Genomic DNA, 26144 nt, shown 5'->3' on the forward strand with positions numbered 1-26144 from the left:
TCATCAACAAAACCACAATTACCATTCTTACTCTCCTCAGCTCAGGCCGGTGCGCCGCACCCACACTTCACTGCTTGGCCCACGGTGAGCGCTTAACAAATGGTAGGCGCTTAACAGATAGCCCCGGACGGAGGGCGCACGGGGAGACGGCGCCCCCTGCCGGCCGGGTCGGCTCTTTCGGGACCTCCTGGGGGGGGGGGGTTGGTTTTGTTCGCCCGCTAATAATGATAATAATAGCGGGAATAATGATAACGATAACTGTGGTACTAACGAGGACAGTTGTGGTGCTAAACAGAACAACAACCGTAGCAATAACAACAGTAATAACGGCGTTCGTTAATTAAGCGCTCACTATAAGGACAATGGAGTTCGTTAAGCCCTTTTTGAAAATGGCATCTGTTAGGCGCTTGCTAGGTGCCAAGCGCCGGGGGAGACACGGTAATGATAATGATGATAACGTCGGTATCTGTCAAGCGCTCACTAGGCGCCCAGCGCTGTTCTGAACGCTGGGGGAGAGCCGGGGTCATCGGGTGGTCCCAGGTGAGGCTCCCAGGCTTCATCCCCATTGGACAGATGAGGGAACTGAGGCCCAGAGAAGTGACGTGCCCAGAGTCACACAGCTGGAAGGTGGCGGAGCCGGGACCCGAACCCCGGACCTCTGACTCCCGAGCCCGGGCTCTTGCCCCCGAGCCCCGCTGCTTCCCGAAGGTCGGCCCGTCCCCCGTGGGGCTCCCGGTCTCCATCCCGTTTTCCAGATGAAGGGACGGAGGGACGGGGAAGTGAGGCGACTCGCCCAAAGTCACCCGGCCGAGAAGCGGTCGAGTCGGCATTGGAACCCGAGACCTCCCGACTCCCGGGCCCTCGCTCCGTCCACCGTGCCGGGCTGCTTCCCTGTGGTGTTCGTGAAGCACTTACTAAGTGCCACAGGCCGTACTAAGCACTGGGGTGGACGGGGGTGAATCGTGTCGGCCATCCGAGACGCTGTCTGTTAAGCGCTCACTATGTGCCTGACGCCGTGCTCAGTGCCGGGGTGGAAGCGAGCGGGTCGCGTTGGACGAGATCCCTGTCCCGCTTGGGACTCGCGGGAAGCAGCGTGGCCTAGTGGGAAGAGCCCGGGGCCGGGGAGTCAGGGGTCACGGGTTCCGATTCCAGCCCCGCCACGTGTCGGCTGTGTGACCCCGGGCGAGTCACTTCACTTCTCTGAGCCTCCCACGCCCACTTTCTGAGCCCGTTCCCTCATCGGTAAAAGGGAGAGAAGCGGCGCGGCTCGGCGGCAGGAGCCCGGGCTGGGGAGTCCGGGGGGGTCACGGGTTCGAATCCCGGCCCCGCCACCCGTCAGCCGTGGCACTGCGGGCGGGTCACTTCGCTTCTCCGGGCCTCGGTTCCCTCATCCGTAAAACGGGGACGAAGACCGGAGGCCCCACGTGGGACGACCCCATGACCCCGGATCTCCCCCGGCGCTCGGCACATAGTAAGTGTTCGACGGAGATCAACGTTATTGTTAAAATGGGGATTAAAGACCGTGGGCCCCGCACACTTCGCTCCTCGAGCGCTAGCCTCGCCGTGCCCCGATCTCGTCCGCCCCGCCGCTGGCCCGGAAGGCCCTCCTGCCTCAAATCCCACGGACGACGACGGTCCTCCTCTCCCGAGCCCTACCGGAGGCCCACCTCCTCCGAGAAGCCTTCCCCGACTGCGCCCCCCACTCCTCTTCTCCCTCTCCCTTGCGCGTCCCCCAACCGGCTCCCTTTCTTCATCCCCCCCAACCCCCCCCCCCGATCCCGGCCCTGCACCCGCTCAGGTCCCTATCGGTCGTTTACTTCTTCCTATTCGCGGCCGTCTTCCCCTCTAGACCGTCAGAGCTCCTCGTGGGCGGGAGTCGTGTCTTTTACCGCCGCACTGTATCCTCTCCCAAGTGCTCGGTACAGTGTTGTGCGCACGGCAAGCGCTTAAAACGATTGACCGCAGTGCCCTCTTCACCGCGGGGGGTCCGGCAAAAAGCACCGCGTTCGGCGGGGGACGATTCAGTGTTGACGTTATCGATTCCCATTAATGCCTATCACTTTCCATTAACGGTCCGTCTCCCCCTCTAGACTGTCAGCTCGTCGTGGGCAGGGCACGTGCCTTTTGACAGTCGTACTTTCCCCAACGTTCAGGACGGCGTCCTGCCCACAATAAGCGCTTGAAACGACTGCGCGAAGGCGGTGCCCTCTTCACCGCGGGGGTCCGGCAAAAAGCACCGCGTTCGGCGACGTTGACGTCCGTCATTCATTCCACCGATCTCTATTAACCGTCTCTCTCTCCCTCTAGACTGTCGGCCCGTTGCGGGCGGGGAACGTGCCTTTTTACAGCTGTGCTTTCCCAAGGGCTGGGTACGGTGTTTGGCACACAGCAGGCACTTAGGGAAAGCGGCGCGGCTCGGCGGAAAGAGCCCGGGCTCGGGAGTCGGGGGTCACGGGTTCGACTCCCGGCCTTGCCACCCGTCAGCCGTGGGACTGCGGGCGAGTCACTTCGCTTCTCCGGGCCTCGGTTCCCTCGTCGGGAAAACGGGGAGGACCGGGAGCCTCGCGCGGGACCGCCCGAGGACCCCGGGTCTCCCCCGGCGCTCGGAACGGTGCTCGGCACAGAGTAGGCGCTTAACGGATACCAGCATTATTAGTGATACGGTCGAACGAACGGACCCAGAGCCCTCTTCACTGCGGGTGTCCAGCGAAAAGCACCGCTTCCGGGGGGGGGGGGGGTGACTCGATTCAGTGCCCCGCACACCGTCGGCCTCCCGTCTCTCCCCGCGCGGTGCCCGCTTCCCTCTTCTTCCTTCTTCTTCCTTCTTCTACGAAAACGTTCGGACCGCGTCTCCCCCCCCTTCGAAAATCTCCAGGGGTCGGCCCACCGACCTCCGCATGGAACGAAAACTGGTCACCGTCGGCTTCCGAGCCGTCCGTCCCGCCTTCGCTCGGGCCTCCCGTCCCGACCTTCGTTCACAGCGTCCGGTCCTCCGATCCAAGAGGGAGGATAGGTGCCGAATCCCCATTCTGCAGATGGGGAAACCGAGGTGCAGCGAAGTGGCTTGTCCAAGGTCACGCAGCAGGCGAGGGGAAGAACCGGGATCGGAACCTGGCGCTCCCGCGCTCAGACCTGCGTTCTTTCAACACACTGCTGATCATTCCTTCATTCCTTAAATTCAATCGTACCCGTTGAGCGCTCGCCGTGTGCAGGACACTGTACTGAGCACTCGGAAAGAACAACTGGGCAACGGAATTCATACCTTCAGCGACTCCTCTCGACTGTGCGCCCGCTGTCGGGTCGGGATTGTCGAACTGTGCTTTCCGAGCGCTTAGTCCGGTGCTCTGCGCCCGGTAAGCGCTCAGCGAATACGATCGAATGATTCCTTTACCAATTCATCCATTCCCTTTCATTCATCCCCAATTCATTCATTCATTCACTCACTCAGTCCCGCTTTCATTTGTTTCCTCACGGTCCCTCGCTCCTCCGGTCACTCATTCAATCCTTAAACTGCTGGTGGACAAGGATCCCGTCTAATAGCCACTAATAACGAATACAGGATTTGTTCAGCGCTCCGCGCCCAGCGCCGTACTAAGCGCCGGGGTGGAGACGAGCAAAGCGGGCTGGCCGCGGTCCCCGTTCCACGTGGGGCTCACGGGCTCCGTCCCCTTTTTACGGATGAGGGGACCGAGGCCCGGAAAGGTGAAGTGACTTGCCCAAGGTCACGCAACAGACGAGTGGCGGAGTCGGAATCAGAACCCACGACCTTCCGACTCCCGGGCCGGGGCTCAATCCACTGGGCCACGCTGCCGCCCTACCAACTCTGTAGTCTCCCAAGCGTTTAGTACAGCGTCCCGCTCAGAGGAGGCCTCCTCTGAGCGGAAGCTCCCGGGGGAACACCATTAACGGATCGACTCACTCCTTCGTCCTTCTCCTCCTTCACTCGCTCAGTCACTTCTTCATTCGTCCCCTTCTTCACTCATTCTTTTCATTTTTAGACTGGGAGCCCACTGTCGGGCAGGGGGCGTCTCCGCTGCCCGACCGTACTTTCCGAACGCTTGGTACGGTGCTCTGCCCGCGGTAGGCGCTCCATAAATACAGTGGAAGAGCTCACCTCCTCCAGGAGGCCCGCCCGTTCCCGCGGCCCCTCCCCCCCCCCCCCCCCACCCGTGCACCTCTCTCTCTCTCTAGATTTATTACTCTACATTATTAACGATGTGCCTATATCCGGGATTCGACGTTAACGGTACGAATGCCGGACTGCTTGTCTCGCCGTCTCCTTCCCTTCTGTAGACTCTGAGCCCGTCGTGGATGGTCTCCATCTGTTGCCCAGTTGTACATTCCAAGCGCACAGTACAGTGCTCCGCACAGAGTAAGCGCTCAGTAAATACGATGGAAATGAAAAAAAAAATTCAATCGCTCCTCCTCTCACTCGTTTATCCATCCCCACCTTCATTCAATCAACCCTTCTTTCAATCACTCCTCCTTTCACTAGCTCACTCATCCATCTACTCCATTCTCTTCTTCATTAATTCCTTCAATCGCCCCTTTCGTTCGTTCACCCATCCCCTTTCATTCTTCAATCCCTCCTCCACTCAATCGCTCCTTCTTTCATTCATTTATCCATCCGCTCGTTCTTTTCATTCACACCTCCAGCCGTTCCTTTTTTCATATATCCCTTCACTCCATCGCTCCTTCCGTTCACTCATCCAGCCGTCCACCTCTTCAGTCACTCCTTGGTTCACTCCTTTCATCCATTCATTGGCCCCCTCCTTCACTCTTTTTTCATTTCCTCCTCCGATCGCTCCTTTCATTCATTATATCCACCCCCCCTTCATTCTCTTCACTTCCTCCCCCATTCAAACACTCCTTTCATTCAGATATTCACCCATTCCATTTCATCCTTCGTTCCACCGATCCTTCTTCCGTTCATTTATCCATCCCCTCGTTCATTCTTTTCTTCAGTCACTCCTCCGTTCGGTCGCTCCTATAATCCATCCCCTCCATTTACTTCTTCGACCTCTCCTTCCTTCACTCATCCATCCGCTCCTTCACTCTTTCCATCTACTGCTCCGTTCCATTTTTCCTTCATCCGTCCATCCGCTTCTTCACCCTTTCGTCTCTTCATCCGCTCCCTCCGTCCGTCCCTCCAAGGCACTAGGGAATAAAGAAATTCCCTTCAAACTCCGCTCCCTGCCCCTTACGGTCTCGGACTTCACTAAGGGCCCGGGCTTGGGAGTCGGAGGTCACGGGTTCGAATCCCGGCCCCGCCACCCGTCAGCTGGGTGACGGTGGGCGAGTCGCTTCCCTTCTCCGGGCCTCAGTGACCTCGTCCGGGAGACGGGGATTAACTGGGAGCCCCGCGTGGGACGACCCGACGACCCCGTCTCTCCCCCAAGCGCCTGGCACGGTGCTCGGCGCACAGCGAGCGCTTAACAAATACCAACACTGCTAAGACCAGGCCGGTCCGTAAGCTCCCGTGAAGGAGAGGCGGCCCGGCGCGGCGGCCAGAGCCCGGGCCCGGGCGTCCGAGGGTCTTGGGCTCTAATCCCGGCTCCGCCGCCTGTCCGCTCTGGGACCCCGGGCCAGTCGCTTCACTTCTCCGGGCCTCGGTTCCCCCATCCGGAAAACGGGGATTGAGACCGTGAGCTCCCTACGGGACAGGGACCGCGTCCAGCCTGACTGGCTTACATCCGCTCCAGCGCCTAGTACAGCGCCCGGCGCGCAGTGAGCCCTCAACGAACCCCATCAGCATTAAGGAGCTCGAAAACTGTACCGCCTTCGAACCGTACCTCGATCTCGCCGCCGAACCCTCGCCCACCCCCTCCCTCTGGCCTGGCACGCCCTCCCCCCTCCTCTCAGTCAGTGCCTGGAAATCTAAACCCCAAGGGATCTGAGCGCGCGCGTTTCCTTCTCCTTTCTGGGGGTTACCTCTCCTCATCCTCAGTTTCTCCCTCAGTGCTCCTGAGCTGTTAGGACGGCACCGGAGCCCAGGAGGCCGGAAAGTCCAGTAGGGCAAGAAAACGGGCTTTCGGGAGCCAGGGCGTGGGCCCCACGATAACAGTGATTGCTAATTACGGCGCTTAAGTGCTCACCGCGTGCACGGGCACCGTACCGAGCGCTGGGGTGGATACCTACGAACCGGGCTGGACCCAGTCCCCGTCCCCCGGGGGGCTCACGGTCTTCATCCCCATTCGACCGATGAGGGAACCGAGGCCCGGAGAAGTGAAGTAATAATAATCACGACGGTAATGATAACTGTAATAATGACAGCACTTGGAAAGCGCTTTCTACGTGCCAAGCGCCGTTCTAAGAGCTGGGGTAGACGCAAGGTCATCAGGTTGTCTCACGCGAGGCTCCCGGTCTTCACCCCCGTTTTCCAGAGGAGGGAACTGAGGCCCAGAGAAGTGAAGCGACTTGCCCCAAGTCACCCGGCGGACGAGCGGCGGAGCCGGCATTCGAACCCAGGACCTCCGACTCCCAAGCCCGGGCCCCTGCCACCGAGCCGCGCTGCTTCGCGGGTAGGACCTCTGGACCGTGAGCCCGCTGGGGGCGGGGAACGTGTCCGTTTGCCGTTGCACTTTCCCAAGCGCTGACTGCAGTGCCCTGCGCGTAACAGGCCCTCAATAAATACGCCATCGGATGAACCAACGAACGAACGAACGACCGAATGCCGGGGACGGCGGCCAACCCATTTACCTTCTACCTTAATGCTCAGTACGGAGCCCGGCACACAATAAGCGCTTAACAGCTACGGTTATCATCGGTCCTCGAGGGCAGGGACCGTACCTAACACCACGCTACCCTCCCGAGTGCTCAGCGGTCTTGTGCTTCGGTGTCCGTTAAGTGCTTCGCAGCCACTGTACTAAGCGCTGGGGTAGATACGAGATAAAACCGTCGGACACGGTCCGCGTCCCCCGTGGGGCCCACCGTCTTCACCCCCGTTTTCCAGATGAGGGAACGGAGGCGCGGAGAAGTGAGGTTCATTCATTCAGTCGTTTTTACTGAGCGCTCACTACGTGCAGAGCGCTGTTCTAAGCGCTTGGGACGGACAATGTGGCAACGGACGGTGACAATCCCTTATCTGCTATCGTTCTAACGAGACGTCCGTCCCCTCGGTTCTATCTATCGCCGTCGTCCTCGTCCGCCCGTCTCCCCCGATCGGAGGGCGGGGACCGTCTCTCTCACCGATCCGTCCGTTCCGAGCCCTCGGTCCGGTGCTCCGCGCGTAGTAGGCGCTCAACAAATACTACCCAACGAACGAATCCCCGCCCACACTGACGGGCTTACGGTGAAGTGACTTGCCCGAGGTCCTACGGCAGACGAGTGGCAGAGTCCAGATCGGAAGCCGGGTCCTTCCGACTCCCGGGCCCGGGCTGACGTTAGGCCACGACGCTTCTCAGTGCTCCGCACACGGTAGAGCGCAGCTCGCGGGCCGCTCTCCCAGGCTCCCGAAGCCCTCAACACAGTGCTCCGCACCCAGTCCATCTGTGCTGTTTACCGAACAGGGCACCGTATTAAGCGCTCGGGGGAGTACAACACAATAAGCTCGCCGTGGGCAGAAGGTACGTCTGTTGGCCGTTGGCCTGTCCTCTCCCAAGCGCTCGGTACAGAGCTCTGAACACGGTAGGCGCTCAATCGAAATGACCGAACGAAGGGAGCTGACGACGACGATAATCCCGGCATCTGTTAAGGGCTGACTCTGGGCCGGCCGCCGTACCGAGCGCTGGGGTGGACGCGAGCGAATCGGGTCGGACCCAGTCCCCGTCCCCCGTGGGGCTCACGGTCCCCCATCCCCATTTTCCAGAGGAGGCAACGGAGGCCCAGAGAAGTCGAGCCCGGGCCTCGGAGTCAGAGGTCATGGATCCGAATCCCGGCGCTGCCACTCGGCAGCCGGGTGGCCGCGGGCGAGTCACTTCCCCTCTCTGGGCCTCAGCGACCTCGTCTGGAAAACGGGGACGAGGACCGCGAGCCCCACGGGGGACGACCCGATTCCCCTGCGTCTACCCCGGCGCCTAGAACGGCGCCCTGCACACGGGCAGCGCTTAACAGACGCCGACGTTATCACTATTAAGTCGGGCGACTTGCCCCAAGCCACCCAGCCGACAAGCGGCGGAGGCGGGATCAGAACCCACGACCTCTGCCACCGAGCCCCGCTGTAACGATTCCACGACCACGTCTCACCCGGTCTGCCGGAGCCGACGTGATTTATTACCTGTACGCTCAGAAGGATACAAACGATGGGGTCCGGGCTCTCTAAGATGAACGTATTAAAAAATATGGGTAAGCAGGTTCTCGCTACACTTTTAAAAAAAAAAAAAGAATCGAGGAAGATCCCCCCCGGCCCAGGCAAGCGGCATAAAGGAACTCACAGACACAGAACGGCGACGACGCGCGCGCCGTTTCCGACGGGAATCTCGTCGCCGACAACCCGAGACGGACCTCCCGGTCTCCGCTCCCGTCGGGGTCGGGGGTCCCGCGACCCGCCCGGGGCCACCCCGCCGTCGACGTCCGCGGAGGGCGTGGCTCAGAAGGGCTCCCCTCGGAGGTCCGCGGAGGCGGCCGGGAGGACCCCCGGCGGACCGACGGCGTAATCCGAACGCCGCGGCCGCCCGGAGGTTAGAGAAATGAAAAGAGGGCCCTCCCCGAGCACCACGAGGCGCCCGCCGAGCGGGAATAAATGAGAAAGCCGGGACCGGGCCGAGGACGGGAGGTTTTCCGGGATCCGGGAAGCGGAGGTCCGGCTCGGGCCGCGAGGGCCGCGCCGCCGGGTGGGAGGCTACGGCGTCTTCTTTTTCTCTCCCTCGGTCGAAAGCCGGGGTCGGTCTGAGACGGAGGGAAGCGGAGATCGAGAGGGCGGGGGGGGGGGATCGGCGAGAAAGGCAACTTTCCACGGGGGAAACGGGGCGGTCGACGGCTCGGGCGCACGCCCCTCCCCTCCCGGGCGCACGGCGCCTCCGCCCACCGGACCCCTCCGGCCCGGGCCCGTCCGCCCGACGCCGACGTCCCCTCCGGCTCCCGGGGCGGCGCGGGAGCGAGGGGCGGCCGGGGCCCGAGGCCGGCGGTCGCCGACGCCTTCCGGACCCCGAGACCCGTTCTCTCCGTCTCCGGCCGGGGCCTCTTCCGCGGATGGGGAGCGGCGGGGCGCGCGGCCGGCGTCTCCGCACGTCCGGGGGTCTTTGTCGTCGTTTGGTCACCCGGGCTGGGGGGGGGGGGGGGGGGTCCGGGTTCCGCGACGGGGCTGACACCGGTCGAACCGGCGTGGGGGGGGGGGGGGGGAGAGAAAAAACCAACGGAGAAAGGGTTTCCCGAGCGGCGGGCGGGCTCCGGGCGGAGTCTCAGTCCCGCGGGGTTTCGGGCCGCCCGGCCGGGCCCTCCTTCTCGGACGACACGTACATGAAGTTGCACGAGATGTACAGGGGGAAGACCGAAAGGCGGCCGTCCAGGGTCATCACGGCTTGCTCCTGGAAGACAGGGCCGAAGAGTGAGATTTTTCGCGAGCCGCGGGGACGCGCTCGGCCCCGTCCCCCCCGTCCCCCCCCCGTCACCCCGCGGCTTCCTGACGGCTTGGGGGGGGGGAGGGACCGGTCAGCCCAAACCGCCGGAGCCATCTCGGCTGGGGTCCGGCCGGTGGCTGCTGCCTCAGAACAGCGGCTTCGCACGTAGTGAGCGCTTCACGGACGCCACCGTCGTCGTCATTACTAGTCCCGTGCTGGTTTTCCGGGACGGTGACGACGATTACATTCGTTACTGAGAGATGACAGAGAAGGCGGAGTTACGGAGAAGCAGCGCGGCTCAGCGGAAAGGGCCCGGGCTTGGGAGTCGGAGGCCACGGGTTCGAATCCCGGCCCCGCCACGTGTCAGCCGGGTGACGGTGGGCGGGTCGCTTCCCTTCTCTGGGCCTCGGTGACCACGTCGGGAAAATGGGGATTAACTGCGAGCCCCAGGCGGGGCAACCCGATGCCCCCGTATCTCCCCCAGCGCTTAGGACGGTGCTCTGCACGTAGTAAGCGCTTAAACACCAACATTATTATTATCATTGTTATCATTATGAAGCAGCGTGGCTTGGTGGAAAGAGCCCAGACTCGGAAGCCGGAGGGTGCGGGGTTCTAATCCCGGCTCCACTTGTCTGCCGTGTGACCTTGGGCGGGTCACCACTTCCCCGGGCGTCGGTGACCTCATCCGCAAAAATGGGGATTAAAAACTGCGAGCCCCACGTGGGACGACCCGATGGCCCTGTCTCTCCCCCAGCGCTCAGAACGGCGCTGTGCACAGGGTGAGCGCTTTACAGATACTACTATTATTATCATTATTATTAATAACGTGCCCTCGGGCGGGTGGCTTCGCTCCTCTGGGCCTCGGTTCCCTCCTCTTTGCAGATAAGGAGTCTGAGCCCCGCGCGGGTCGGGCCGACCCGACCGACCCCTGTCGCTCCCGACGGCGCTCGGCACCTACTAGGCGCCGGAAAAAAATAACGTCTTTAAAATCCTCCGATGCCGACCGGGCCGCCCGGCCGTCGGCACGGCGACCCGGCGGGACACGGGGTCCACCGGAGGGGAGAGGCCCCCCGCGTCCTAGAGAAGCGGCGCGGCTCAGTGGGAGGAGCCCGGGCTCTGGCGTCGGAGGTCAGGAGTTCGAATCCCAACTCCGCCACCTGGCAGCTGGGTGACCGTGGGCAGGTCACCTCTCTGGGCCTCGGTTCCCTCGTCTGTGAAACGGGGATTGAAGACTGCGAGCCCCACGTGGGACCGCCCGATGACCCCGTGTCCACCCCGGCGCTCGGAACGGCGCCCCGCACGGGGTAAGCGCTTAACGGACGCCGACGTCGTCGTCGTCGTCGTCGTCGTCGAGGGCCGGCGGCCGGGAGCCGACAGCGGGCTCGAGCCGGGGGCCGCGCGACGGACGTACCTGGTCCTTCTCCAGCGTGAGGATCCGGTAGCCCGTTGTTCGACTGCAGATCAACTTCCCGTTACCGTCGAACGAGGCCAAACGTAACCTGAGGCCCGCGAGTGAAAAGAGAGAAAGAAGACGTCGTCCGCCGGGAGCCCCCGGGGGACGGAGGCGCCCGTTCCTTCGACCGTATTTACCGGGCGCTACCGTGCGCGCAGCGCCGTAATTAATAACGGCAACGTGGTGAGTTCGTTAAACGCTCACCACGTGCAAGGACCGTTCTAAGCACTGGGACAGAGGGAGAGGCGGCGCGGCTCAGTGGAAAGAAGGCCGGGCTTGGGAATCGGAGGGCGCGGGTTCGAACCCCGGCTCCTCGGCCCGTCTGCCGGGTGACCGGGGGCAAGTCGCTTCGCTCCTCTGGGCCTCGGCGACCTCATCCGGGAAACGGGGATTGACCGGGAGCCCCACGCGGGACCGCCCGGTGACCCCGTACCTCCCCCGGCGCTCAGGACGGCGCTCTGCACAGAGCGAGCGCTCAGCAGATACCGACATCGACATCACTCTCATCATCATTCTCTGGGCCTCGGCGACCTCCGCGCGGCTCGGTGGGAAAGAGCCCGGGCCCGGGAGTCAGAGGTCGTGGGTTCGACTCCCGGCTCTGCCGCTCGTCGGCCGTGGGACCGCGGGCGAGTCCCTTCGCTTCTCTGGGCCTCGGCCCCCTCGTCCGTCAAACGGGGACGGAGGCCGGGAGCCCCACGGGGGGCGAGGCCGACTCCCCCGGCGTCTCGCCCCGGCGCTCGGCGCTCGGCACGCGCTGAACGGATACCAGCTTATCATCGTCATTAACCTGAAGGCCAGGTTCCTGCGAGGCCGCAGGCTGACGAGCGCCGCTGGGCTGGCTGAGGGTGTTGCGCCTGAAGAGGACGTGGCGTCGTGTAGGTGACGAGCAGGTCCAGGCCGAAGTTGAAGCCCGTCCACCGCCAGCAGTACTGCGGGCCCCGGGGTGGGGGGGGGGGGAGGGCGGGGGGGGGGGGGAGGGGGGGGAGGCCTCAGCCGCGGAACGCCGGGGGCAGATGAGGCTTCCGGACCCTCCGCGTCCGCTCCTCCGCTCCACGCCGTTATCGAGCGCTCGCTACGCGCGGGGCGCCGGCCCGGAGCGCTCGGAGCGGGCAGTTCGCGACAGGAGAGCGTCCCCGGCCGCGACGCCCGCCGCCGCCCCCCGGCCCGCCCACGCGCCCCCCGGATCCCACCTTCATATCGATGGCGTTCACCGAGCGCTCGCTACGCGCGGGCGCCGGACCGAGCGCTCGGAACGGACAATGCGGGAACCGCTCGAGAGGGACAGCCGCTCTCCCCCGCCGCTCGAAGCCTTTCCCGATGCGTCGCATCCGCTCGGCGCCGACTACGCGCCGAGCACCGTTCTAAGCGCCGGGGGGGGGGGGGGACGGGGACGGACACGCGGGGTCGTCGGGCCGCCCCCCCGCCGTGGGGCTCCCGGGCTCCGTCCCCGTTTGACGGATGAGGGAACCGAGGCCCCGGGACGTGACTCGCCCGCAGTCGCCCGGCCGACGGGAGGCAGAGCGGGGATTCGAAACCGCGACCTCCGACTCCCGAGCCCGGGCTCTCGCCGCTGAGCCGCGCCGCTTCTCTGATAACGGCGATATCCGTCTGAGCGCCCGACTCGGCGGGCGACTGGCCCGAGGGCACGCAGCGGACAGGCGGCGGAGCCGGGATCGGGGGCCTTCTCGAGGGCCCGCCTCCTCCGGGAGGCCTTCCCAGACTGAGCCCCGCTTTCCCCCTCCTCCCCCCTCCCTTCCGCGTCGCCCCGACTCGCTCCCTCTCTTCCTCCCCGCCCCCCCCCCCCCGACGTCCGCCTCCCTCGTCCGTTCGTTTCTTTCCGCGTCCGTCTCCCCGCTTCTAACGAGGGCGTCCGTTAAGCGCTCACTCTGGGCCGAGCCCCGTTCTGAGCGCCGGGGGAGACCCGGGGTCGTCGGGCCGTCCCACGGGAGGCCCACGGTCCCCCTCCCCGTTTTCCGGATGAGGGAACCGAGGCTCGGAGAAGTGAGGCGACTGGCTCGAAGTCACGCCGGGATTAGAACCCCCGACCCCCCGGACTCCCAGGCCCGGGCTCTTGCCGCTGAGCCCGTGAGCTCGCTGAGGGCGGGGGGCGCGTCTGTTCACTGTTCCGCCGTCCTCCCCCGACCGCTCCGCGCACGGGAGGCGCCCAGTAAGCGGCCTGGCGGCGTGAGACGGACCCGGGCCCGGGGGCCGGAAGGTCACGGGTTCCGATCCCCGATCGGACCCCCGAGCCCGTCGTCGGGCAGGGCCGGTCCCTGTCCGTTCCGAGCCCCCGGTCCCGTGCTCCGCGCGCAGGAGGCGCTCGGTGGATACGATCCAACGAACCGACAGGCGCTCAACGGGCACCGCCGTCATCACCCGTCACCTACCCATCGCCGCTTAACGTCCATTCATTCCACGGTAATTCATCGAGCGCTTACTACGCGCAGAGCACCGTACTAAGCGCTTGGGACGAACAGGTCGGCGCGACAGATAGAGAGGGTCCCTGCCGTCTGACGGGCGCACGGTCTGATCGGTCTAACGTTACAGTCTAACCTTCTCCTCCCCCTCTAGACGGCGGGCTCCCGGCGGGCAGGCGGCCCGCCGACTATCCTTCCATCCTTTCGGTCGCATTTACCGAGCGCCCCTACGCGCGGGGCGCCGCCGGGAGAGGACGGAACGACCGTCGACGGAAACGACCTCCGCCCCGCAGCGACCCGGCCGTCTGCCGGGGAGGGGGACGTTAACGTTAAAAAGAAAGAACGGAACGGGGGACGCGGACGTGGGCGGCGCGGGGCCGGGGCCGGGGAGGAAGAGAGGGAGCGGGAGGAGGAGGAGGACGGCGCGGTCCGGGAGGCCTCCCGGAGGAGGCGGGCCGGCGATGAGGCTTCGGAGCGAGGGAGAGGAGGGGGGATGTGGGGGGGGGATCCGGAGGAGGGGAGGGCGTCCCGGGCCGGGGGGCGGGACGCGGTCCGACGGACGCCGCGCCCCACCTCGTCGGCGCGCGCGCGTCTCCCCCTCGGCGCCGCTCAGAGAAGCGGCCTGGCTCAGTGGAAGGGGCACGGGCCGTGGAGTCGGGGGTCATGAGTTCGACTCCCGGCTCTGCCACTCGTCAGCCGGGTGACCGCGGGCGAGTCGCTTCACTTCTCCGGGCCTCCGTTGCCTCATCTGTAAAATGGGGATTGAGACCGTGAGCCCCACGGGGGACGTCCCCATTCCCCCGTGTCTCCCCCGGCGCTCGGAAACATAGTAAGCGCTTAACAAATACCGGCATTATCACTGTCGTCAGTAGTAGCAGTGGTAGTACGGTCCCCGGCGCAGAGGAAGCACTTAAATACGATTGAAAAAACCACCCCCCAAAAGGTCCGGCCCGATGGACTGCACGCCGTCAGGGCCACCGACTCTGCGGGACTGAGGAACGGTGCTTGGCACCCGGTAAGTGCTTAGCCGACGCCGTTATTATTATTATTATTGTTAGTAATCATCGATACGTCAATGCGTAAACTACGTTACAGATAACGCATTCGTACAATAACGATAACGTGGGTACTGGTTAAGCGCTTACTACGTGCACGGCACCGGTCTAGGCGCTGGGGTGGGTTACGGGGTCGTCGGGCCGTCCCACGTGAGGCTCCCGGTCAATCCCCATTTTCCGGATGAGGGAACGGAGCCCCGGAGAAGTGAAGTGACCCGCCCGCGGTCACGCGGCTGCCGGGCGGCGGGGGGCCGGAATTCGAACCCGGGATCACTACTGGCGTCGGCGCCGTCCGTCAGTCGAGGCCGTGGGTTCTAACCGCGGCCCCGCCGCCCGTCTGCCGGGTGGCCTCGGGCCGGTCGCTTCACTTCCCCGCGCCTCAGGCGCCTCATCCGGAAAACGGGGACGGAGGCCGGGAGGCCCGGAGACGGTGAGCCCGTCGTCGGGCCGCGACGGTCTCCGTCCGTCGCCCAGCTGTCCGGGGCGCTCGGCACAGAGCCCCGCACGCGGTAGGCGCTCGATCCATACCACGGCACGCATGAACGAACCGACGTGGGACGGGACCTTCGTCCAACCTCATCCGCCCGTAACCACCCCGGGGCTCGGAGAAGCGGCGCGGCTCCGCGGCGACGGCCCGGGCCGGGGAGCCGGAGGTCACGGGTCCGGCCCCCGGCTCCGCCACTCGTCGGCCGGGTGACCGCGGGCGAGTCGCTTCGCTTCTCCGGGGCCTCGGTTCCCTCCTCCGGAAAACGGGGATTCGCCGTAAGCCTCCCGGGGGCCGGCCCGATCACCTCGATCCTACTTACCGCTATCTTGATTCCATCTGTCGCCATCGTTCTCGTCCGTCCGTCTCCCCCGACTGGACCGTAAACCCGTCCGAGGGCGGGGACCGTCTCAGTGGAGAGAGCCCGGGCTTGGGAGTCAGGGGTCACGGGTTCGACTCCCGGCTCTGCCGCTCGTCGGCTGCGCGGCCGCGGGCGAGTCGCCTCGCCTCTCCGTGCCTCGGTTCCCTCATCCGTCAAATGGGATTAACCGCGAGCCCCCGTGGGACGACCCGATGACCCCGTGTCTCCCCCAGCGCTCGGCGCGGTGCTCCGCACATAGGAAGCGCTTAACAGACACCGGCATTATCTTTATTATTATCTGTTAGCGATCTGTCCGTTCCAAGCGCTGAGCGCAGTGCTCTGCGCACAGTAAGCGTTCAGTAAGTCCTACTGAATGAATACCTCCCCCAGCGCTTAGAACAGGGCTCCGCCCGTAGGAAGCGCTTCACAAATACCACCGTCGCCTGTCGGCGACCCGTCCGTTCCGAGCGCTCAGCACGGCGCCGCGCACGCAGTGAGCGCTTAACAGATGCCGACGTTATCACGGTCATCTGTCGGCGACCCGTCCGTTCCGAGCGCTCAGCACGGCGCCCTGCGCATAGTAAAGCGCTCGATAAATAGTACCGAATGAACGGACATCTCCCCCAGCGCTCAGAACAGCGCTCCGCCCGCAGTAAGCGCTTAACAAATACCAACATTTATCATCATCTGTCGGCGACCCGTCCGTCCCGAGCGCTCGGCGCGGCGCCCCGCACACGGTCAGCGCTCAACGCGCACTACCGAATGAACGAACGACTATCTCCCCCGGCGCTCACGACGGGGCTCCGCACAGAGGGAGCGCTTACCAACGTTACCGCGGCACCCGGCACGCGGTGAGCCAACGCCACCGCGACGATTGCCGGCCCCTCCCGAGCGTTGGGGGCCACGCTCCGCCCGCCCCCGCCGCGGCGGCCGCCGAGAGGGAGCCCCCGGGGGACGCCACTCACCTCCCCGTCGCCGGCGAGCTTCCGACCGCACCGCATGCTCTTCCCTTCCAGCTCCTCCCGGTCGATCTCCCGAGGCCTACGGAGACCCGGGGCCCGGCGGGGCTCAGACGACGCTCGGCTCGACCCGCGGCCCCCCCGGGGACGCTTGAGGCGCGGCCCGGGCCCGTCCGATCCGTATCGCGCGCGTAGCGGCGCGGCGGACGGGGCCCGGGCTCCGGGGTCGCGGGCCCGACTCCCGGCTCCGCCACCCCGTCGGCCGTGCGAGCGTGGGCGAGTCGCTTCGCTCCTCCGGGCCCCCGTTCCCTCATCTGGAAGACGGGGGGGGGGGTCGACCGGGAGCCTCAGGCGGGACGACCCGATGACCCCCGCATCTCCCCCCGGCGCTGGGAACGGCGCTCTGCCCGCAGCAGGCGCTTGACCGACGGCGACGCCGTCATCCCGGCCTCCCCCGTCTGCCGCGTGACCTCGGACGCGTCATTTCGCTTCTCGGGGGCCTCGGTCCCCTCGCCCGAGAAACGGGGACGGGGACTGACGACCTTCTGTCCGGCCCGGCGCTCAGAATAGTAACGTCGGTATCCGTTAAGCGCCCACTACGGACAGAGCACCCTTCTGAGCGCCGGGGGGGGGGGGGGCACGGGGTCATCGGGTCGTCCCCCGTGGGGCTCGCGGTCTTCATCCCCGTTTCCCAGATGAGGGGAGCGAGGCGCGGAGAAGCGGAGCGACTCGCCCGCGGCCACCCGGCTGCCGCGGGGCCGAGCCGGCATTCGGACCCGTGACCTCTGACTCCGAGGCCCGGGCTCTCCCCGCTGAGCCCCGCTGCTTCTCCTGGCACAGAGCAGGCGCTCGAGCCACACCACGGGAATCGAAGGAAAAAAAGGGAGACGGGCAGAGGAATCCGTTTTATCTAAAAACGGACCCCCAGGGTGGGACTGTTCCAGGTACGCGGCCACGGCGACCGGTTCGGGGGAGACGCGGCCCTGTCGGGCACCCCGACCCGATCCCTGGACCGCGAGAAGCAGGGTGGCCCAGCGGGTGGAGCCCGGGCCCCCGGAGGTCACGGGTTCTACCCCCGCCTCCGCCGCCCGTCCGCCGCGTGACCTCGGACGAGGCACCTCTCCGTGCCCCGGTCCCCTCGTCTGTAAAGACGGGGCTCGAGACCGTGAGCCCCCGCGGGATATTCGTTCATCCGATCGCACCCATCGAGCGCCCTTCTCTTTTTCGACGGCGTTCACGCACTTACCGCGCGCCGGGCCGAACCCCGGGGCGGATACGGGCTCATCGGGTTGGGCGCGATCCCCGTCCCCCCCCCCCCCCCGGGGCTCCCGGTCTCCATCCCCATTTTTATCACAGAGAAGGGAACCGAAGCACAGGGAGGCGAAGCGACTAACCCGGGGTCCCCGGGCTCCGGCTGCGAGGTGACGCTGGTCTCGGGGCGGCCGGGCCCCGCCGGGCCGACCGCGATACCGGGGGGGGGGGGGGGGGGGGGGGGGGGGGGTCGGGGACCCCCCGCGGGGCCCCCGCTCCACCCGCCCGGCATCTCGGTGACAAGTCGGGCCCCGGTCCCGTAAGGGACAGACGCCCGGGGGCGTCCGGTTCGCCGAGGCCGGGGGGCGGCGGGACGGGAGGGAGACAGAGACGCCGGGAGCGAGAGACGGCGGCACGGAGGGAGCGAGAGGGAGGAGGGGAGGAGAGGAAACGGGGCTCGTACCCACCCGGGATCGTCATCTTGTTCGGCCCTGAGCATCGCCAACCACTGCTGCTTGTAAACCGAGGCCAGCCAGCCTGAAGAGAAAAGAACGGCCACAGGCGACGATGATAAAAATGACGCCGATCCTCGTTGGGCGCTTCCTGCCGCTGACGACGCCGGCATCCGGCGAGCGCCCGCTGGGTGCCGAGCACCGTTCCGAGCGCCGGGGGGGACGCGGGCGAACCAGGTCGCCCCGCCGCGTGGGGCTCACGGTCTCCATCCCCGTTCGACGGATGAGGTCACCGAGGCACCGAGAGGCGGAGCGACTCGCCCAGAGGCCACGCGGCCGAGCCGGGATCCGAACCCGTGACCGCCGAGCCACGGCCGCGCGCTGGGTGCCGAGCACCGTTCCAACCGCCGGGGCGGGGGGGGGGGGGAGACGGGGTCATCCAGCCGTCCCCCCGGAGGCTCACGGTCTTCATCCCCGTTTTCCAGATGGGGGGTCGCCGAGGCACCGAGAAGCGCAGCGGCTCGCCCGCGGTCACCCGGCGGACGGGGTGGGGATCAGAACCCGTGACCTGCGATTCCTAAGCCCGGGCCCCCTCCGCCGAGCTGGGCTGCTCCTCTGGTGGGCGCGCGCCACGGACGGACGCAGCTCGCGGGCGTCCCCGGGCCGGCGTCCCCTCCCGCCTCCGGGACGTCTCCACCCGGACGTCGGCCCGCCGCCTCGGACTCGACACGCCCGAGACCGAGCTCCTCGCCTTCCCTCCCGAGCCCGGTCCTCTCCCAGACCTCCCCATCGCCGGGGACGGCACGGCCTTCCCTCCCGTCCCTCGGGCCCGCGCCTCGGCGGCGTTCTCCGACTCGTCTCTCTCGCTGGCCCCGCCGCGTCCGGTCCGTCGCCGACCGGCGGCCCGCCTGCAGGATGTCGCCGGGCTCCGCCCTTCCCCGCCGCCGCCGGACGGCTCTCTCGGCGCCGCGGCCTTCTGCGTGACACCCCGGCTGGATTACCGCGTCGGCCCGCTCCCTCGTCTCCCCCCCTCCCGTCTCGCCCCGCTCCGGTCCGTCCTTCGCTCGGCCGCCCGGCTCATCTTCCCGCGGAAACGCCGTGGGCCCGTCGGTCCCCTTCTTAGACGCCCCCGGCGGTTGCCCGGCGACCCCCGCTCCGAACGGAAACTCCTCGCTCTGGGCTTCGAGGCTCTCCGTCCCCTCGCCCCCTCCTACCTCGCCTCCCTCCTCTCCGTCTGCGTCGACCACGTCCCCCCGCCGTCCCGGAAGGCCCTCCCTCCTCACCTCCGCCGAACTCGCTCCCTTCCCCTCTTCGAATCCCTACTTAAAACTCGCCTCCTCCGGGAGGCCTTCCCACACCGAGCCCCCCCCCCACCCCCCCCCCCCGCCCCTCGTCCCGTCGCCCCGACTCCCTCCCTCCGCACCGGTGCGCATCTGTGCGTATTATCTGTTCCTCCGTTTTATTACCGGTGTGACTGTTTATTCTGACGGCGCCGATGCCCGACTACTCGTTGCGTTGTGCGTCTCCCCTTTTAGACCACGAGCCCGTCGGCGGGCGGGACGGTCTCTCCCCGTCGCCCGACCGTCCGTTCCGAGCGCCCGGTCCGGTGCTCCGCACCCGGAGAGCGCTCGATAAATCCCACTGGACGAATGAACGAAACAGCGTCCCCTCCATCCCGGCGGCCCCCGGCGGGACCGTCTGCCCCGTCGCCCACCGTGAGGGCCATTCCGAAACCTCTGGCGGTCTCATCTTCGGAAGAGCGTCTGGATTTTTTTTTAAAAATCTCTGAATTTCGGAACTCTTTTCAACCTGAATTTCAAAAAGATCTCCCTCCCGACTTCGGTGAGACCCGGCATCCTCTCCGACCCCCGAGAACGGCTTCGACTCACCGGTTCAGCGACGGGCACGGGAAAGGGCCCGGCGGCCGGGGGACCCGGGTTCCGATCCCGGCTCCGCCCCTCGCTGCCGGGTGACCCCGGGCGAGTCGCTTCCCTTCCCCGGCCTCGGCCGCCTCCACCGTAAAACGGGGATCGGGAACCCGTCCTTCCTCCCGCTCGACTGGGTCGCCGACCGCGTCTGACCTGACTGACTTTTATCTACCCCAGCGCCGAGAACAGCGTCAGACACATAGTAAGAGCTTAAAAGATACCACCCCCTCCCCCGCCCCCCCCCCCCGACACGCCGAGGAGGCGGCGCGGCTCAGTGGCAAGAGCCCGGGCTTGGGAGCCCGAGGCCGTGGGTTGGAATCCCGGCTCCGCCGCTCGGCAGCTGGGTGACCGCGGGCGAGTCGCTTCGCTTCTCTGGGCCTCGGTCCCCTCGTCCGCCCAGTGGGGACGGAGCCTGGGAGCCGCACGTGGGACGGCGCTTCGAACGGCGCTCTCACAGAGTAAGCGCCTAACGGACACCGACGTTACCATCGGCACGGTGAGCGCTTGAGGAATACCAGCATCGTCACCGTCACCCCCCTGCCCCCAGGACGGGCCTGTCCGGGTCCGACGCGAGCGGTCCCCCGGGTCCGAGGGCCCGAGCCGGTGCCCCGCGCGGCGTGGGCGCTCGACGTCTACCCCCCACGGGACGGACGGGCGGTCTCACCCGAAGGTATCAGGGCGTCGCTCTCCACGATCCTGGCCGACGCCAGGTCGCCGACGATGTACTGCAGCCTCAGCTGCCGGAACACCGGCTGGAAAGTCCTCCCTTGCTCCGACTCGAGGAAGGCGACCCCGCCGGAGGACCCTGCCGGAAGGACGGGCGGCGCGGTGAGGTGGGCCGCGGCGGTTGCCGGCCCCCGTCCCCGCCTCCCCCCTACCCGATGAGGATTCATTCACTCGGCGGCGTTCATCGAGCGCTCACTACGCGCAGAGCGCCGGACCGGACGAATGGGCGACGGACAGAGACGGTCCCCGCCCTCGGACGGGCTCACGGTCCGATCGGGGGAGACGGGCGGACGAGAACGGCGGCGCTAGGCGGAGTCGAGGGGAAGGACGTCTCGTAGAGACGACGGCGGCCAAACGGAATCGGGGTGACGTACATCTCGTTAAACGGAATACACAAAATAGACAGGACGGCGGAGATCTATACGGTGGAGTGGTAATGACGACGGTGACATCCGTTAGGCGCTTAGGCACGTACCGGGTACTGTTCTAAGCGCCGGGGAAGCCCACCGGGTCGGACCCAGTCCCCGTCCCCCACGGGGCTCCCAATCTTCACCCCCGTTTTGCAGCCGAGGGAACCGACGGGGCCCAGAGAGGCGGAGTGACTCGGCCAGGGTCACGCGGCGGACGAGGGGGGCGGGGCGGGGATCGGAACCCAGGTCCTTCTGCCCGCCGGGTCGGGGCCCTGGGCCACGCCGCTTCCCTCGGATCAGGCCGCCGGATGCGGACCGGCTTCGGGGACGAGGGCGAGCCGGCCCGGTCTCACAGGCTACGGGAAGGGGAACACGGAACCGGCTTACGCCCCGGGCCCGGGCCCGAGGGAACGCGCTCTCGATCTGGGGGTCGACGCCAGGAAGGTCCGGCCTGAGACACCAGAAGGGAGGAGCAGGGAGATGGAGAAAGAAAAAGGGAACGCGGGCCCGGGAGGCAGAGGTCCTGAGTTCTCATCCGCCTGCCTCGTCCGCCCATTAGACCGCGAGCCCGTCGGAGGGCAGGGACCGTCTGCGGCCCACCTGTCCGTTCCGGGCGCTCGGTACGGCGCTCTGCACAGCGTAAGCGCTCGATACATGCCACTGAATGAACCAATGCCGCGTGACCTCGGTCGAGTCACTTGGCGTCTCCGGGCCTCATCTCCCTCCCCGGCAAAGCGGCCATCAGGATCGGGAGTCCCGGGGCGGGGGGACGGGGGTCGGGCCCGACCTGACGACCTCGTGTCCACCCCAGCGCTAAGTACCGGCAATAATCACGTTGGCCTTTTTTAAGCACTCACTACGCGCCAAGCACCGTTCTAAGCGCTGGGGGAGATACAGAGCAATCGGGGGGGTCCCACGTGGGGCTCGCCGTCTTTGTCCCCCTTTTCCGGATGAGGTCACCGAGGCCCGGAGAAGCGACTCGCCCAAGGTCACACGGCTGACAGGGGGCGGAGCCGGGGTTAGAACCCCCCGACCTCCGACTCCCGCGCCCGGGCTCTCGCCACTGAGCCACGCCGCTCCGCAGGGACGGCGTCAGGCATCTGGTAGGTGCTTAAGAATACCATTTAAAAAACAAGGACTTCCCTGGGCCTCGGTTTCCTCATCTGTAAAGCGGGAGTTCACTACCCGTCCTTCCTTCCCCTCAGACCGTGAGCCCCAAGGAGGACGGCGACCGCGTCCGACCGGATTATCTCCTACCGCCCCCACCGCTCAGCACAGCGCCCGGCACACGGCAAGCGCTCCACAGACACGACAGCGACGATAATCAGAGAAGCGGCGCGGCGCGGCGGACAGCACGGACCCGGGAGGCGGGAGGTCACGGGTTCCGACCCCGGCTCCACCGCACGACTGCCGTGTGATCTCGGACGAGCCGCTTGGCTTCTCTGGCCCTCCGTTCCCCCGTCCGTAAAATGGGGCCGAAGCCCGCGAGCCCCGTGTGGGACGGGGACCGGGACCAACCCGACTACTCTGTATCTGCCCCAGCGCTTAGAAACAGCGCTTGGCCCACGGTAAGCGTTCGACAGACGCCAAAAATAATGATGCCAATAATGATCAGCATGATGATAACGGTAATGAGAATAACAAAGGAAGGATCGCCATCCGGTCCCCCAAATTGAATAGGCCACTCTGACCCCGACCGTCACCGGGCCAGTGAATCTCCACAGAAACTACATGAATGATGTTGGTATTTCGGCGCTTATTCCGTGCAGAGCACCGTTCTAAGCGCCGGGGGAGATCCAGGGTCATCGGGCGGGCCCACGCGAGGCTCCCGGTCTCCGTCCCCATTTTCCAGATGAGGGAACCGAGGCCCGGAGAAGCGAAACGACTGGCCCCAAGTCCCCCGGCAGACGGGCGGCGGAGCCGGGAGGAAAACCCACCCCCTCCGACTCCCGGGCCCGGGCCCTCGCCACTGAACCACGCTCTCCCTCCTGGCTGGGGCGACGCCCGCCCGAGCGCTCGGCACAGTGCTCCGCGCGGTAAGCCCTCGACGGAGACGAGAAGCGGCGTGGCTCGGGGGCAAGGGCCCGGGCTCGGGAGTCAGAGGGCAGGGGCTTGAATCTCGGCTCCGCCACTTGTCAGCTGGGTGCCCGAGGGCAATTCGCTGCACTTCTCCGGGCCTCGGTCCCCTCCTCCGTCAAATGGGGACGAAGACCGGGAGCCTCCCGGGGGACGACCCGATGACCCTGCGCACAGGGCGAGCGCTGAACAAATACGACGTCATCATCATTAAAATGGGGACGAAGACCGGGAGCCTCCCGGGGGACGACCCGACGACCCCGGATCCCCCCCCCGGCGCTCAGAACGGCGCTCTGCACATAGTGCTTAAATACCAACATCATCATCGTCGTCATTATTTCTTACCCTGTCGTCTTAAGGACGGGTCCGCATCTCTGATCCCGTTGATCGCTACACGGCCGGCGGACGGGCAGAGGTGGGGACGCGCGGGGCCCTACCTTTCCTCCACTTGGCAAACCAGACGTCTGCTTCCGTTAAGAGCTCTTTTAAGGATCCATTCCAGGAAGGTACCAACTGCAGGAACATCCACTGGATCCAGAGGGCCAGACGGAGGCGGCCGCCGTCACCTCGGGGGCGTCGCCCCCGCACCCCGTCCTCCCCCCGACTCTCCCGTCACCGCGGACGGCGCCTCCGTCCCGCTCCCGCCGACCCGTCCCCGGATCCCGCCCGCCCCGCCCCGCCCGGGGGGGGATTCCGCGACGACGACGATTCCGGTATCCGTCGAGCGCTCACCACGTGCCGAGCACCGTTCTAAGCGCCGGGGCGGGGGGGGGGGAAACCCCAGGTCACCCGGTTGTCCCACGCGGGGCTCGAAGGGCACCGAGGCCCGGGGAGGCGCCGTGACCCGCCCGCCGTCACGGGGCGGGGCCGCGGTTCGAACCCGCGTCCCCCGGCTCCCAGGCCCGGGGGTCGCGCCGCCGGGCCGGGGACGTGAAGGTTGCCCCCCCCGCCCCGGATACCTTCTTGAGGGTGGTGTACACATCCATTTCCACTTGCATGACGAAGAGGTTGGAAGAGCAGATGAGCTGCGACACGAGGTTTAGGCTGGAAGAGATCGAACGAGAGACGACACGCTGTCGGAAATGCCCTCCCCCTCCCCCCGGCTCTGGATTTATGGCGTCGAGCGGCGCGGCTCAGCGGCGGGAGCCCGGGCTCGGGAGTCCGGAGGTCGTGGGTTCCAATCCCGGGCTCTGCCGCTCGCCGGGCCTCACTTACCTCATCCGTAAAACGGGGGACGAAGCCCGGGAGCCTCACGGGGGACGACCCGACGACCCCGGATCTCCCCCCGGCGCTTAGAACGGCGCTCGGCGCGCAGTCGGCACTTGGATGCCGACATTACTGTCATTATTTATTACTCTATTTATTGTCTTAAGGATGAATCTACACCTCTGATTCTATCTCTGATTCTGATTCTACGAGAAGCAGCGTGGCTCGGTGGAAAGAGCACGGGCTTTGGAGTCAGGGCTCATGAGTTCGAATCCCAGCTCTGCCACTCGTCGGCTGCGTGACCGTGGGCGAGTCACTTCACTTCTCTGCGCCTCGGTTCCCTCATCTGTAAAATGGGGATTAAGACTGTGAGCCCCACGTGGGACGACCCGATTCCCCTATGTCTACCCCAGCGCTTAGAACAGTGCTCGGCACATAGTAAGCGCTTAACAGATACCAACATTATTAACATTATTATTATCTATCTACTTTGACGGTACCGACGCCGGACTCCTCGCTTTGTCGTCCGTCTCCCCCCCCCTTCAGGCCGTGAGCCCGTCGTCGGGCAGGGGTCGTCTCTCTCTCTCTCCCCCTGTCGCCGGACTGTCCGTCGCGAGCGTTCGGTCCGGCGCTCCGCACACGGTGAGCGCTCGATTGATGCCACCGGACGAAGGAACGAGTGAGACGGCAAGAGCCGAGAAGCCCGCGTGGCTCCGTGGCCGGAGCCCGGGCTCGGGAGCCAGAGGTCACAGGTTCCAATCCCGGCTCCGCCGCTCGCCAGCCGGGTGACCGCGTTAACTTCTAACTTGCGACAGAGAAGCGGCGTGGCCCGGTGGAAGGAGCCCGGGCTTTGGAGTCGGAGGTCACGAGTTCGAATCCCGGGCTCCGCCGCCTGGCATCCGTGTGCCCGTGGGCGAGTCACTTCTCTGCGCCTCGGTTCCCTCATCCGTCAAACGGGGACGAGGACCGGGAGCCCCGCGTGGGACGGCCCGATTCCCCTGCGTCTACCCCGGCGCTTAGAACGGCGCTCGGCACACAGTAAGCGCTCGACAAACACTTACGTTATCGTTACTGACATTAACTTCTCCGTGCCCCCTCAGTCCCCTCATCTGTCAAATGGGGATGGGGACGGTGAGCCTCACGGGGCACGACCCGATGACCCCGTGACCACCCCGGCGCTCAGAACGGCGCTCTGCACACAGTAAGCGCTTAACAGCTACCAACGTCCTTTTCGTTTCCCCGGCCGCCCCGCGCTCAGGCGGGGGCCGGGCGGGAGCCGCGGACCGGGGACGCCTCCCTCCCCGGCCGCTCGGGCCGGGTCCCCGACGGGAAGGGAGGCGGGGGAACGCGCAACGGCGGCCCGCCCGCCCGGCGCGGGGCGGGCGCTCGGCCGAGCCGGCGGGGGGCCGCGGCGACGGCGGGGATGCGATGGATACCTCAGCTCCTTGAAGAGCTCGACACTCTGCCGGGTCATCAGGTTGTTGAGGAGCCAGTCGAGGCACCTGGAACGAGGGGGGAGGCGGACGGTCAGGCCGGCGCCCGGGCTCCGACCCAGCTACGCGCCTCACGACCCGGACGGCGGGGGCGGGGGCCGGCGTCCCCGGAAGAAAACGCTCCGAAGGAAATGTCCTTTCCTCCGCCGCACCCGGGGGCGACCCTCTTCCTCCTCCTCTTCTAGAATCGGCCACGCTCTCGGCCCGGCCCGGCCCGGCCCGCCCCCCCCCCCCCCCCCCCGGGGGCGGGCTTCTTCCGACCCCCGGCCTCGGTCTCCCCTCCGGGACGGGCGACCGGGATCCCGACGTCCGGACGCCCCTCTCGGGGGCGGAGGGGGGCGGTGGGGCTAGGACGCCCCGACGGGAAGCGGCGTGG

At 66.3% G+C, this 26144-nt stretch overlaps 1 protein-coding gene and 1 long non-coding RNA gene across 2 annotated transcripts in view; both read right to left on the reverse strand.

The window, feature by feature from the left end:
• Positions 1-8178: 8178 nt before the first annotated feature.
• On the reverse strand, positions 8179-8932 carry LOC103164929. Its single transcript, XR_005660044.1, has 2 exons — positions 8373-8932; positions 8179-8256 (listed from the first exon to the last, which is right to left on the reverse strand). It is a non-coding gene; the product is annotated as an uncharacterized LOC103164929 (long non-coding RNA).
• Positions 8933-9252: 320 nt separating this feature from the next.
• The window catches only part of GMCL1 (germ cell-less 1, spermatogenesis associated), a 38236-nt gene continuing 21344 nt past the window's right edge, over positions 9253-26144 (reverse strand). Inside the window, 11 exon segments of the mRNA XM_029066139.2 lie at positions 9253-9464; positions 10909-10996; positions 11738-11772; positions 11774-11819; positions 11821-11879; positions 16233-16308; positions 17945-18014; positions 20522-20662; positions 23507-23597; positions 24029-24113; positions 25712-25777. Coding sequence (XP_028921972.1) covers positions 9339-9464; positions 10909-10996; positions 11738-11772; positions 11774-11819; positions 11821-11879; positions 16233-16308; positions 17945-18014; positions 20522-20662; positions 23507-23597; positions 24029-24113; positions 25712-25777 — 883 coding nt within the window. The 3' untranslated portion in view covers positions 9253-9338.

This window comes from Ornithorhynchus anatinus, chromosome 5, assembly GCF_004115215.2.
Source record: "Ornithorhynchus anatinus isolate Pmale09 chromosome 5, mOrnAna1.pri.v4, whole genome shotgun sequence".
Classification (NCBI taxonomy): Eukaryota; Metazoa; Chordata; class Mammalia; order Monotremata; family Ornithorhynchidae; genus Ornithorhynchus; species Ornithorhynchus anatinus.